Source organism: Hyperolius riggenbachi, chromosome 3 (assembly GCF_040937935.1).
Source record: "Hyperolius riggenbachi isolate aHypRig1 chromosome 3, aHypRig1.pri, whole genome shotgun sequence".
In the NCBI taxonomy this organism is placed as follows: Eukaryota; Metazoa; Chordata; class Amphibia; order Anura; family Hyperoliidae; genus Hyperolius; species Hyperolius riggenbachi.
The window spans coordinates 61,549,952-61,563,305 of record NC_090648.1 but is presented as its reverse complement, the minus strand read 5'-3'; the positions used below and the strand labels follow the sequence as shown (position 1 = coordinate 61,563,305).

The 13,354-nt window shown below is 45.7% G+C and overlaps 2 protein-coding genes across 2 annotated transcripts in view; one reads left to right on the top strand and one right to left on the bottom strand.

The window, feature by feature from the left end:
* Positions 1 to 1,514, bottom strand: part of CC2D1A (coiled-coil and C2 domain containing 1A) — a 56,378-nt gene extending 54,864 nt beyond the window's left edge. The window contains exons 1-2 of the mRNA XM_068273483.1: positions 1,389 to 1,514; positions 157 to 283 (exon numbers count right to left, since the gene is read on the bottom strand). Of these exons, the coding sequence (XP_068129584.1) occupies positions 157 to 283; positions 1,389 to 1,445 (184 nt within the window). The 5' untranslated portion in view covers positions 1,446 to 1,514. The remainder of the gene's footprint in view (positions 1 to 156; positions 284 to 1,388) is intronic.
* A 100-nt stretch (positions 1,515 to 1,614) lies between these two features.
* Positions 1,615 to 13,354, top strand: part of BRME1 (break repair meiotic recombinase recruitment factor 1) — a 41,340-nt gene continuing 29,600 nt past the window's right edge. Inside the window, exons 1-2 of the mRNA XM_068274178.1 lie at positions 1,615 to 1,668; positions 12,469 to 12,506. Of these exons, the coding sequence (XP_068130279.1) occupies positions 12,482 to 12,506 (25 nt within the window). The 5' untranslated portion in view covers positions 1,615 to 1,668; positions 12,469 to 12,481. The remainder of the gene's footprint in view (positions 1,669 to 12,468; positions 12,507 to 13,354) is intronic.

Genomic DNA, 13,354 nt, shown 5'->3' with positions numbered 1-13,354 from the left:
ACTATGCCTATGGGGACAGCTGTCTCTGCCTCTGCTGCGGGCATCACAAATCAGTTGTTGCTGGTAGGGCAAGCTGTGACTTGTAGTTCTACAGCTGACACTAAACCATAAGCCGCTGCGTTCCTCACACTATGGACCATTTTACAGATCACTTACTCTTTCCTTTGGGCTTCGGCTTGTTGGCTGCTTTGTTACCGCCAGTGATAGCCATGAGCTCCGCTTCCAAATTGCCATCATCATCAGAGCCATCATCCTGAGGAAAACCGCCCAAGAGGAAAGGAGCCTGTCCAGAAAGGAAATGAAAGGTGCTACGGATGAAACCTTAAGAATTATTGAAACAAAACGCAACTCAAAGAACAGTTTTCTCAATACTGGGTGCCTCTGCCTTTTGTTATTGTCAGTTTACACATCTCTGTTGGGTGGTATCAGTTTTCACCTACTGAGAGACCCTGGACACTGGCCACCTCGTGACAGGCGAGGGACATTGACCACCTTGCGATGCATAGTCACCAGATGACACCTGTCACCAGGTGGCATCCACCACCTCGAGACAGTTGTGTGTGGGGGGGCACCAGCCACCTCATGACAGGTGTGGGGGGTTACCGGCCACCTCATGACAGGCACAGGGGGTGGTAGCAGAGCCGGGACAAGGTCCTCCAGCACCCAAGGCTGAGACACCAAAGTGCGCCCCTCATCCCTGCCACCCCAGCCATCACACACTGATTGCTATTAGACTAAGAGGTGCCACAGGGCCCACAACCTCCCCAACACCTTAATATCTAGTTATCTGGCTTGCAGTCACTGCCATGTATCCCCCTTTCTTATTTATTTCTGCTTCAAACACAATTAGAAATGACAGCTGAATGAATTCTGCGCCCCCTCCTACACTGCGCCCTGAGGCTGGAGCCTCTCCAGCCTATGCCTCGGCCCGGCCCTGGGTGGTAGTGATGTGCACTGGCCACCTCGTGACAGGTGTGGGGAGGGGGGGGGGTTACCAGCCACCTCATGACAGGCACAGGGGGTGGTAGTGATGTGCACTGGCCACATCATGACAGGTGTGGGGGTGTTACCGGCCACCTCATGACAGGTAGTCAGCAGGTGACAGGTGGGGACACCAGGTAGGGGAGACCAGCTTTCCCAGCAGCTATCTGGTAATATCTTAGGGACAAGCTGACAGGGAGGGGACACCCTGGTCGCCTGGTGACTGGCAGATCTCATTATGATGATAGGTAGGACAGCCTCCTGGTGGTAATGCCATAGTGACAAGATTACAGGTAGGAGGCTATTATGTAGTGACAGGTAGGTGGATATCAGATGTCATGCAGTGACAGGTAAGTAGCCAGGCTGGATACAGGTATGCAGGCACACACCACCATCAGCTCTCTCACCCCCTTGGCCGGCGGTCTCCCCCCTCCTCCTCTTCGGCCTCCTCTCTGGCCACTCATAGTCCCGGCTGATCGAAAAAAATCCAACTAGGGATAGCGATCACCGGCTACTTCCGCGTACGGTGTCACGTGACCCGCTCCAGAACTACAGCTCCCGTCATGCTCTCCTACCTGCGCGTCACGTGCTGGGCGGGGCTCTGTGTCCCTTGATGTTGTGTTGCCTCTCCTCCTGGACTGGAGTGGAGTGGACTGACGCGAGTGAGTGTGAGGGAGGAGTAGAAAGGTGGCCTCTTCTCTGTGTGTCACACCTGTTGTCACCGCACTACACCTCATCAATAGCATAGGGCGGTATGGGGAGGGGTATATAGGACTTACAATCCACTAACGCTGCAAAGCTCTCCAGTGACGTCAGTGTACGTCATGCTCCCAAATGAGGCTTCCTGATCCTTGAGGGAAGAATAGTTTTTCAGCAGAGTACAAAGGGGTTTAGATGTGTGTTGGTCAGTGGCTCTAGCTTCTAGTCCTATCTTCCTGTGCAAGGGACCACCATCCATGGCTATATGATGTCATAGTTCTCAACCGTCCCTCTTTGGGAGCCCTGTCCTTCTTTCCTCCTCATTTGTTCTTCTTTCAGGACTTTGGGTATCATTCATAAACAGGCTGTCGGTAGTGCGGGAAAACACCGTTCTTCTCCGCAACCGGTAATTAAGACTTCTGGGTGGCCATTCATAAAGGGTATCATTCATAAAGCATTTCCGCATGCGGAAATGCTTAACACCGGTGACTTTCCCGACCACTCAGCATAAGCCCCATTCATAAAGGCTCTTTCCGCATGAAAAGGTGACAGAGCGATACATTTCCGCCTTGTGCGGAGTTTTTCTAGATTAATCTAGAAAAAGTAACAAACACATCCATTCATAAAGATTAGAGCAAGCGGTATCCGGAAGGAAAATACCGCTTGCTCGACAGTAGCGATAGGCGGGCGGCATACATATAAATGAATGGGAGGGACCTCCCAAGCAGCATCAGACAGAGCAGCGCAGGGAGGGAATCGGGCAGCTTTTAAGTTTCCGCATGTCTGCCGCCAGCTTCCTCCAGAAAACCTCCGCACTTCTTCCGCAACAGGCAGACTTCTTTATGAATGGCCACCCAGAAGTCTTAATTACCGGTTGCGGAGAAGAACGGTGTTTTCCCGCACTACCGACAGCCTGTTTATGAATGATACCTAAAGAAGTCTGCCTGTTGCGGAAGAAGTGCGGAGGTTTTCTGGAGGAAGCTGGCGGCAGCGTGGCGGAAGGCATGCGGAAACTTAAAAGCTGCCCGATTCCCTCCCTGCGCTGCTCTGTCTGATGCTGCTTGGGAGGTCCCTCCCATTCATTTATATGTATTCCGCCCGCCTATCGCTACTGTTGAGCAAGCGGTATTTTCCTTCCGGATACCGCTTGCTCTAATCTTTATGAATGGATGTGTTTGTTACTTTTTCTAGATTAATCTAGAAAAACTCCGCACAAGGCGGAAATGTATCGCTCTGTCACCTTTTCATGCGGAAAGAGCCTTTATGAATGGGGCTTATGCTGAGTGGTCGGGAAAGTCACCGGTGTTAAGCATTTCCGCATGCGGAAATGCTTTATGAATGATACCCTTTGTCCCTCTTTCTATGTAAATATCCTCTATAATAAAACCCCTGTGTCCCTGCGTCACGCTGTCCCTGTGTAGCCGTGTTTTTTGGTACTTCACATGTGCGCAGCACGGACCCAGCCTCACAGAGACAGGAGGACGGGCCAGGGAGCCGAGTGGGCGGCGAGTGAGTGCACGCGACGGACACGTGCGGTGGCGGGCGTGCACGGCGAGAAACAGACCTAGAGCCCGTTTTTAAACGGGCTTAGGTTTGCTCGTATATATATTTATATACTAGTATATATATATATTTCTCTACTAAAAAATGTGTTTGACTCTAAACTTTATTCCCATCCTTTAAATTTATATATTACTAATTTTAAAATGTTAAAGTGAACCAGAGATAAAGATGGAAACATTTTATACATACCTGGGGCTTCCTCCAGCCCCATCCGCCTGAATTGCTCCCACGCTGCCGTCCTCTGCTGGTCACAGCTATGAGAACCGGGTTCCCACACTTTCATCAGTTGGAGCCAGTCTAGCGTAAGAGAAGTGCACTGTTTGCGTATCTCTTCAGCAGCCACTGGAGAGATACGTAGAGGGCGCACTTCTGTGTAGGCTGGCTCCGATGATGTCAGTGACGGGACCCGTTCTCGTCTGCAGGCAGCAGAGAATGGCGGCGTGGAGGAAGCCCCAGGTATGTATAACATTTTTTTCCTTCTTTATCTGTGGTTCCCTTTAATATGAAGGGAAATGAACCAGGATAGAAAGGACTAGTGTGGTTTGAATTGTAAAACTACATATTTTTCTTATGAAATCTTTATGGTATGTGTGATGGGGGCGTGATCAGGGGTGTGGCAGAGGGGTGACTTAAATGTCCCTCTTTCTCCTCTCAAAAAGTTGGGAGGTATGTGATGTGGGCGCTGGTAGTAAGGCTCACAGTGGCTGTAGCGGTTTATGTCATAGCAGGAACACAACGGATCTTCAAAGCGGCGGGACTCGGCCCAGTTCACGTTGGTCTAAAAAACAGACGGTTTAGCGGAATGGATCCAGTTAAAACGGATCCGTTCTGCTGCACAGATTGCAAGTTAGGTTCTGTAGCGATTTTTTCGTATCGAAGGATGCTTCGCATTAACCGTGCGCTAACGGAATGGAAGGTCACAGATGGAAAAGGGATGCCTTTAATTAGGATCGTTTTTCTGTCCGTGCCGGTATGAATTGGGCTTTGTGCTCAGTTGTGTCAGGTACAGTGAGCACAGGTACAGTCTAATGAAAAGTAGGCTTCACTTCTACTGTTAACATACCCATTTACTGCAGTGCGTTACCACACTGCCACCCGTTATACCGCAACACGCCCGCTAAGAGGTGCACTGCAGTGGGGAAAGCTTTGTTACAAAGTGGCAGTTACAACATACCACTGTGAACGTGGCAAAGGAGTGGGAGAGTCACATCTACATTACATGTGCCATACGATGCATACAGTTCATGATAAGACAGTACACGTGGTCCAGTACCACACAGTAAGCCGCGTGTTATGCTAAAGGTTTCCATTGCACCGTATTGCTAATATTTCAATGTAAATGTATCCTTAAAGTGAACCTCCAGACTAAAAATCTACTCAGCAGAACTGAAAAGGCTTGGTGTTTCTTTAACAGTTTCACAGCATCAGAACTTTGTTTTTCTTAAAGAAGTCTCATTTTTAGCTGCATTTTTAGCTAAGCTCCGCCCCATCATAGAAAACTGCCCGGGCTTTTTTTTCCCTGATGCTGTGCAAAGCATGATGGGATTTCCTATGCTGTTATTCACATTGCCTAGCAACTGGGAGGGGTGATCTGGACACAGGACAGTTGGAACGGTGTCTCATGCTCCCTGTCACCTTCTTTCAACCAAAACGATGGCTGCCCCCATGAAATCACAAACCTTTGCCTGTTCTTTTAAAACAGGGTGGGTAAGAGATTATATTACCTATCTATTTTAATTAACATAACTAATGTAACTTAATGACAGTTTGTTTAGGCTGAAGTTCCTCTTTAAAATATAATGTGCACCCAGGCCCGGATTGACATCATAGGAGCCTATAGACACAGATGTCCTGGCACCCTAGACTGATGCGCACCACAAGTGTGCTGGCTGGCCCAGCTGTCACTTCTCCTATACTTCCCTTACCCTAAACAAAAAAAGAAAAAAGACCCCCTCTCTTGTGATCTAATGATAGGTAAAAGCATTCAATCAGGCATAACTCAGGACACCAAAGTTACCATGAAAAAACCTTTATTAATGACCAGCTAATGAATTAAAATCAATTAAAAACAAACAGCCAGACCTGGTACATGTGTCCCTAAGTAATAAATTAACAATTGAGTCTATTGACAGATATCATAAGTATAGTCTCTTCTGGTTGCTCCTGTGATAAGTGAATAAAAGCGGAGTCCTGATCTTGAAAATAATGGTAATAATAATAATAATAGGGACTCCTGCTCCACAGGTCACTATCCCAGAAGAAACATATAAATATTGAAAATTACTATTCTCACATCTCTCCTGCTGGAGATGAAGTGCTAGTGCTAAAAAAGCTAATTAATAGACTGAAAACTCCCTAATGGAGATAAAGTGATAACCGTGCAAAATCAAATTAATTATAAAACAAACATATTACTGCAAAAATTGATAAACATACATCATTGAATCAAAAAAGTGAAATGTGCAAACTACAACAATTGATCAAATAGCCAAGTAAATAAAGACAAAGATTGTCTTAAGGTAAAGGTTAGTGCAAGGAGATGGCCGCAATAGCCAAATCTGAAGTCACCTAAAGTGCATGAATGAGCAGGGAAGGAGATCGTAGGAAGCAAAAAGACTCACCAAATGAAAGAGATAAGAGGACCAGGAAAGGCTGTACAGCGCTGCCCGCGCTGTCCCACTAGTTCCGCCGAAGCTGCCAAGGGACAATCCAATAGGGAAGCTGGCGCAGTTTAAATAATCCCCCCGGACGCGGCCGCGTCATTAGCCTAACCTCACGTGCCGTCAGAAGCGTCAGCACGCAAGGTCAGGCAATCGTACACTGGAACGCATGAAAACTAAATGATACGCATAAAAAATCAAGTTGCTACCATCTAGTGGACTAATGGGATATTACAAGGAAAATCAATGAAAGAAATATGCGATTCTACAGATAAGGAAGTATGCCGCCACCCAGTGGAGAAAAGAGGAATAACGATTATAACATTATTACATAAAAACAAAGACTTTCACATGGTATCCAAAACATCCTAAACAGATACCCGATTATTTGGAATGTACATAAATAAATAATCATAGTCTTATGCTAATAAGCATCCTATAAACTTCATTACTAATACTTTATATATATATTGAGACAAAATTTAAAACAGTATTCCAAAACATGGCCTCAATAGCAATACAGCCAGGAAACAATCAAGAGATACAGGAACAATAAAAGAAAAAGATTCCAATCTTGAGGAGTCCATATAGGAAGGCCTTTACATTCCCGACAAACGAGGCGACCCAGATCCCACACTCCCAAAGCCAGAAGCACCATCCAATTGATCCTAAATGTCGGAAATAGACAGTATGTATGAGTATACACATATATCTACTCAACACAAGAAACAAACATTTCCCAAATAAATCCAGACCCTGGTGTCAAGAAAGCAATCATTGGGAAGGGAGACAAGTCCAGTCCTCTTACCTCGGACCGTAGAGTTATAGGCTAAGATCACCATCTACTCACAAAATGGAGATCAAAAAATGTATAGAAGTGTTAGCTGTCAAAAGACCCTCCTCCAGAGAGGTATACAATTATAACACAAGTGTGTACCTTCAAGACATAGAAAAGTCTGACCTCCTCACCTTAAGGTCATAGACGAGAGTTTTAGATGGACCAATCAAAGAAACATAGAGAAAAGTATATATAACCCAAACGTGAAAGAAAGACATATCACGTTTGGGTTATATATACTTTTCTCTATGTTTCTTTGATTGGTCCATCTAAAACTCTCGTCTATGACCTTAAGGTGAGGAGGTCAGACTTTTCTATGTCTTGAAGGTACACACTTGTGTTATAATTGTATACCTCTCTGGAGGAGGGTCTTTTGACAGCTAACACTTCTATACATTTTTTGATCTCCATTTTGTGAGTAGATGGTGATCTTAGCCTATAACTCTACGGTCCGAGGTAAGAGGACTGGACTTGTCTCCCTTCCCAATGATTGCTTTCTTGACACCAGGGTCTGGATTTATTTGGGAAATGTTTGTTTCTTGTGTTGAGTAGATATATGTGTATACTCATACATACTGTCTATTTCCGACATTTAGGATCAATTGGATGGTGCTTCTGGCTTTGGGAGTGTGGGATCTGGGTCGCCTCGTTTGTCGGGAATGTAAAGGCCTTCCTATATGGACTCCTCAAGATTGGAATCTTTTTCTTTTATTGTTCCTGTATCTCTTGATTGTTTCCTGGCTGTATTGCTATTGAGGCCATGTTTTGGAATACTGTTTTAAATTTTGTCTCAATATATATATAAAGTATTAGTAATGAAGTTTATAGGATGCTTATTAGCATAAGACTATGATTATTTATTTATGTACATTCCAAATAATCGGGTATCTGTTTAGGATGTTTTGGATACCATGTGAAAGTCTTTGTTTTTATGTAATAATGTTATAATCGTTATTCCTCTTTTCTCCACTGGGTGGCGGCATACTTCCTTATCTGTAGAATCGCATATTTCTTTCATTGATTTTCCTTGTAATATCCCATTAGTCCACTAGATGGTAGCAACTTGATTTTTTATGCGTATCATTTAGTTTTCATGCGTTCCAGTGTACGATTGCCTGACCTTGCGTGCTGACGCTTCTGACGGCACGTGAGGTTAGGCTAATGACGCGGCCGCGTCCGGGGGGATTATTTAAACTGCGCCAGCTTCCCTATTGGATTGTCCCTTGGCAGCTTCGGCGGAACTAGTGGGACAGCGCGGGCAGCGCTGTACAGCCTTTCCTGGTCCTCTTATCTCTTTCATTTGGTGAGTCTTTTTGCTTCCTACGATCTCCTTCCCTGCTCATTCATGCACTTTAGGTGACTTCAGATTTGGCTATTGCGGCCATCTCCTTGCACTAACCTTTACCTTAAGACAATCTTTGTCTTTATTTACTTGGCTATTTGATCAATTGTTGTAGTTTGCACATTTCACTTTTTTGATTCAATGATGTATGTTTATCAATTTTTGCAGTAATATGTTTGTTTTATAATTAATTTGATTTTGCACGGTTATCACTTTATCTCCATTAGGGAGTTTTCAGTCTATTAATTAGCTTTTTTAGCACTAGCACTTCATCTCCAGCAGGAGAGATGTGAGAATAGTAATTTTCAATATTTATATGTTTCTTCTGGGATAGTGACCTGTGGAGCAGGAGTCCCTATTATTATTATTATTACCATTATTTTCAAGATCAGGACTCCGCTTTTATTCACTTATCACAGGAGCAACCAGAAGAGACTATACTTATGATATCTGTCAATAGACTCAATTGTTAATTTATTACTTAGGGACACATGTACCAGGTCTGGCTGTTTGTTTTTAATTGATTTTAATTCATTAGCTGGTCATTAATAAAGGTTTTTTCATGGTAACTTTGGTGTCCTGAGTTATGCCTGATTGAATGCTTTTACCTATCATTAGATCACAAGAGAGGGGGTCTTTTTTCTTTTTTTGTTTAGATTTGAGTTTTGAGGTCGTTGACCTATTTCCCCTGTTTATTGATACCTATTTAGGTGACTAAGATAATGTGACATTAATTATGCCTGCTCGATTTCTTTGAGTTTTAATTATACTTCCCTTACCCATCATTGGTAGTTACAGGTGTCCCTTAGCATTAGGTAGCCAGAGGTACCCTAAGTATGAAGTAGCTAGAGGTGCCCCCGACTGAAGGGAGCTCTCATCAGTGAAATGCAGAGAGCTGGGTGAGTAACCTCATTTACGATCAGCTCAACACTCTGTATAAGGAAGTAGGGAGGCACTAGGGGAGGGGATTGAGCCGCCTATCCTCCATCAGGCGCCTGTAGGCACATGCCTACAGTGCCTTATTGTAAATTCGGCCCTGTTGCATCACAGTTAACGAGTACCAAGGTTGTAAAATAAGAAAACATGTAATGTAAACCTCTGTTTTAGTTATCCAAGAATTGGCAGGTAGCAGGTAACTCACCTACTCACCCAAAACGTCTGAAACTCCACCTTCCGTAGCAAAAACGCCATAATGGTTATCGCCCAAAGTGTGTCCTAAGTTCTGTGGCCACACCCAGCTTGGCATCCGCGGTCTAATAGGTGGCTGTGGGCAGGCTGTGGCAGTGCAGTGGGTGGGGGCCAAAGAGCTTTGAGAAGTCGAGGGGGTGGAGTTTATTAAGGCTGGCACCCACCGATTCTTGCATCACTAAAACAGGTTTACATTGCATGTTCTCTAGCTTGGTCCTCTGTAACAATGCATGCAAATCTGAAGTATTTGCTTCCCACTGACCATCAGCAGGGTCAGGGGCGTAATTAGAAATCACTGTGTCCCCCTGCTAAACTTTGGATGCCCCCCCCTCCCCCTCGCTTTCTGCACAGAGTAAACTGAGATCCAATGTTGTTCATTGGCTAGTGCACACTTGAATGTGTTTTCCGCATGCAGATAAAAACTGGAAGCACTGCACGCATTTTCTCTATCTCTATCACATTTGCTTCTGTGATAAAACGTGCATGTTTTCACACATACAGACACATGGTGCTGCAGAAAACGCATACAGAAAACTGACATAGGAGTGTGTTCCCAGACTCATCTTATTACACTCACACTGTCCATCTTTGATGGAGCAGAACTAGCTCTTCAGACTCCTCCAGCATCACTACAGTACACAGCACTTGGGGAGGGGTAGAGGGATTGGGGGCTGGATGCTGTACACAAGAGCATGCTGCACACTGACTAGGGACTGTCTATAAATCTTTGTCTGAAAAACTTTCTATGATTCCTTATCAGTGGCTGAGCAGATGCAGACATTAGAACAATTGTGCAGAGAGCAGAAAACTTTTTCTCTCTGTGCCCAGACTCTTCAAGCATCACTACAGTACACAGCACTTGGGGAGGGGTAGAAAGGCAGGGGGTAGAGCAGTGCTGTACACAAGACCCTTCTGAACACTGAATAGAGAGTGTCTACAGTTTTGTCTGCAAAAATTTGTAATATTCCTTATCAGTGGCTGAGCAGATGCAGTCATTAGAACAATTGCGCAGAGTGCAGGAAGTATTTTCTCTCTGTGCTCTTAGTAGTCAGTCTCTCAGGACAGTGGAAAGAAACTTCTTCCCCCACAGGGCCCCCTGCGGCTTCTGCAACCCCCCCACCCCCTCCGGCTGCATCCCTTGCAGGGTCTCTTGTTATGCCCCTGCACAGGGTAACTCAGTGGCATAGCTGAAGAGCTTGGGGCCCCAGTGTGAGTTTTACATGGGGCCACACTCTATTGACATGAAGCCCCAAAACCCACCAAGGACAGCTGCAGTGTCAGAGAGGTGTGATCAGAGTAACAAAACGGTTAAGGATTATTACTATTCAATGCGCATACAGTATAGAGATGTTCATTACCAGCATAACACCAATTAAAAGCTAAAAAGATGGATGAAGGGGGCCCCTCTAGTCCAGGGGCCCCGGTGCAGTTACAACCACTGCATCCCCTATTGCTACGCCACTGGAGAAACTGTTTAATGGCCTCAAGCTGTGGACTGTTTATTCAGAAGGCACTGCCAGTCCCAGGAACTGGAAGCAAGAGACACAGGATTCATTCCAGGTGAACCTGTTTTTGCCACACTCACTGATGTCACATCAGTAGATATCAGATAGTGGAGGCTGTGTACACTGTACATGTTTGGAGATCTTGGAAAAAGTATGATGTGACTGTAGTGGAAGGGTTAAGGTGCCCATACATCTAGTGATGGATGGGCAGATTGAACGTAAGACAGATCTCTATCGAATCTGATCAGCTGCTTGCCCATGCACCGCAGGCCGATTCCTGATAGATTTCAGCATGAATTCCGGAATCGGCCTAGCGTCGCCGCCTGCCTGACTGCCGCCCAAATGTAAATGTCCTCCCTGTGCCTCTGCAGTGTAAATCCTCACATGTACAGCTGGCATAACTTCTGTCCCCATCTGCCATCACCACCGTGTCTGCTGTTACCACGGTCGCCACCACACGTGTGGGACGTCACAGACAGGAGTCTGGTACCACACCGGGGTGACGGCGGATGAGACCGGGAGTCCTGCCAGTGGGATAGGTGAGAAATTCATACTGCACTGGACATGTGTGAGAGGGGAGAACATTTTATAACTGGGGGGACAGTGGCCGGAAATCCGTTGCATACACCGGTCATCGCGATACCGCACGCCTTTACCGCTGTGCACCCAATCGACCGTGTGCGACTGAGATTTTCCAGCATGTCTGATCAGCACACTCGACTAATTTCGCCCGGAAATCGATCGAATCATTGACATGCCTGTGGCGGCATTGATTTTCAATCAGGCTACAGAATCGCCCAAAATTCAGATCCCTCTCAGATCGAAATCTGATCAGAGAGGAATCTATTTCTGCCTTTCAACTTGAAATCTATTAAAAATCTATGGAACGGCCACAGAGCAGAGCCGGATGACGGGTCCCTAAGGTCTCCCCCGCCCCTTCCCCCCTCCTCCCCCGGCAGGCCGATGCTCTCCCTCCTGTGTCCTTTCATCTCCATCCCTGAGTACTGGCGCCTCCTCTCCAAGACCCGGTGGTATGTACAGTATGTACTCACACATCTTGCTGCCTGGTCACTGGTACAGGGATGCCTTAATGATGGAGGCGGAAAGACACGGGAGGAAGCGCGCAGCCCACACAGGTGAGTATACTTTGCTGAGAGTACTCTGTAGGGGCGGTATTAAAACTTGAGGGGGGGGAGGTGCATCAGCCGGCTGTCGATTTAGTGCCGTGCCCCCACCCCCTATCAAGTGAGATGTTTTGTCCAGAGTGATTGATCATTCTGGATGAAATCAATTGAAATTACAAATGAGCAACCAATCTACGGCATATCCCATCACAGTGATATGCTAGACAAGGCACAGGACATTTATATTGCGCTTTTCTCTGGGCAAACTCAAAGCGCCAGAACTGCAGCCACTAGGGGCGCATTCTGCAGGCAGCAACAGTGTTAGGGAGTCTTGCCCAAGGTCTCTTCATTGAATAAGTGCTGGCTTACTGAACAGGCAGAGCCGAGATTCCAACCCTGCTCGCCTAAGGCAGAGCCCTAGCCACAGGCAGCATGTCAGTACATTTGTCAGTATATCTGTTATTATATAAAGTGGCAACACTGAAGACCTGCATCTTCATGTCGTTCCTCAATTGTAGACACAAAACGTAATCAGAAGATGTTTAACGTGTTATCGTTTTCTTTCTAGACGCAGAAGAACAATGAGGAAGAAAAGAAAGGAGCCCAGTTAGTATATTTATTACGTAACTTGATCTTTATTCCTTTGGAGGGCTGTTGTTCTTTTTCCTTCTGATGTTCCAGTTTCCATGAGAGATGGTGCTTTAACCCTTCAGCAGCTGAACCCTACAGATAAAACTAAACCAGTTTACTATAACGTATTCAAGAGTATTTAAGGGATTCAAGCTACACACTCACATTAGAATAAAATCAACCAAAATTGCCGGTAGCGATCCCTTTGGTGATGCTTGTTTGTTTATCTAGTGTGTGTACAGCAACCACCAATCTTTCATGACAGATACCTCACATTGCCTGAGCAGCTCCAATCACATTGTCGCATTGAAATTCCTATAAAGTCAAAATTATTATCTCATTAGCAGCCTGAGTCTATTGTATTTGTCCTGCCTGCACACTACCTGCCTTCCAATCATTTCCCAACTTGCTTATGCTGGGTACACACGTTGCGATTTCCCGCTCGATCCGCGGGATCGATTCGATTATTTCCAACATGTTCGATTGGGTTTAGATGGCTACAGCCGCTGATTTTGCATATTAAGTATGCAAAATCGACGGCTGTATCCAGCGAAACCTGATCGAACATGTTTGAAATAATCCAATCGATCCCGCGGATCGAGCGGGAAATTGCAACGTGTGTACCCAGCATTATGGTTGGGTCCCTGTTCCCAGCCTGGTGTGATCACGTGACCAGTGGGTGTCACAGCACGACTGGAAGCCGCGTGGTGGTTGGACGGTGATTGGAGGACAAGAATTGCACTGGCAGTACAGGTGAGACATTTACATGATCCACTCCACAGTTGGAGGAAAAGGCCAATAAAGACACTACAAGGGGGCACGAC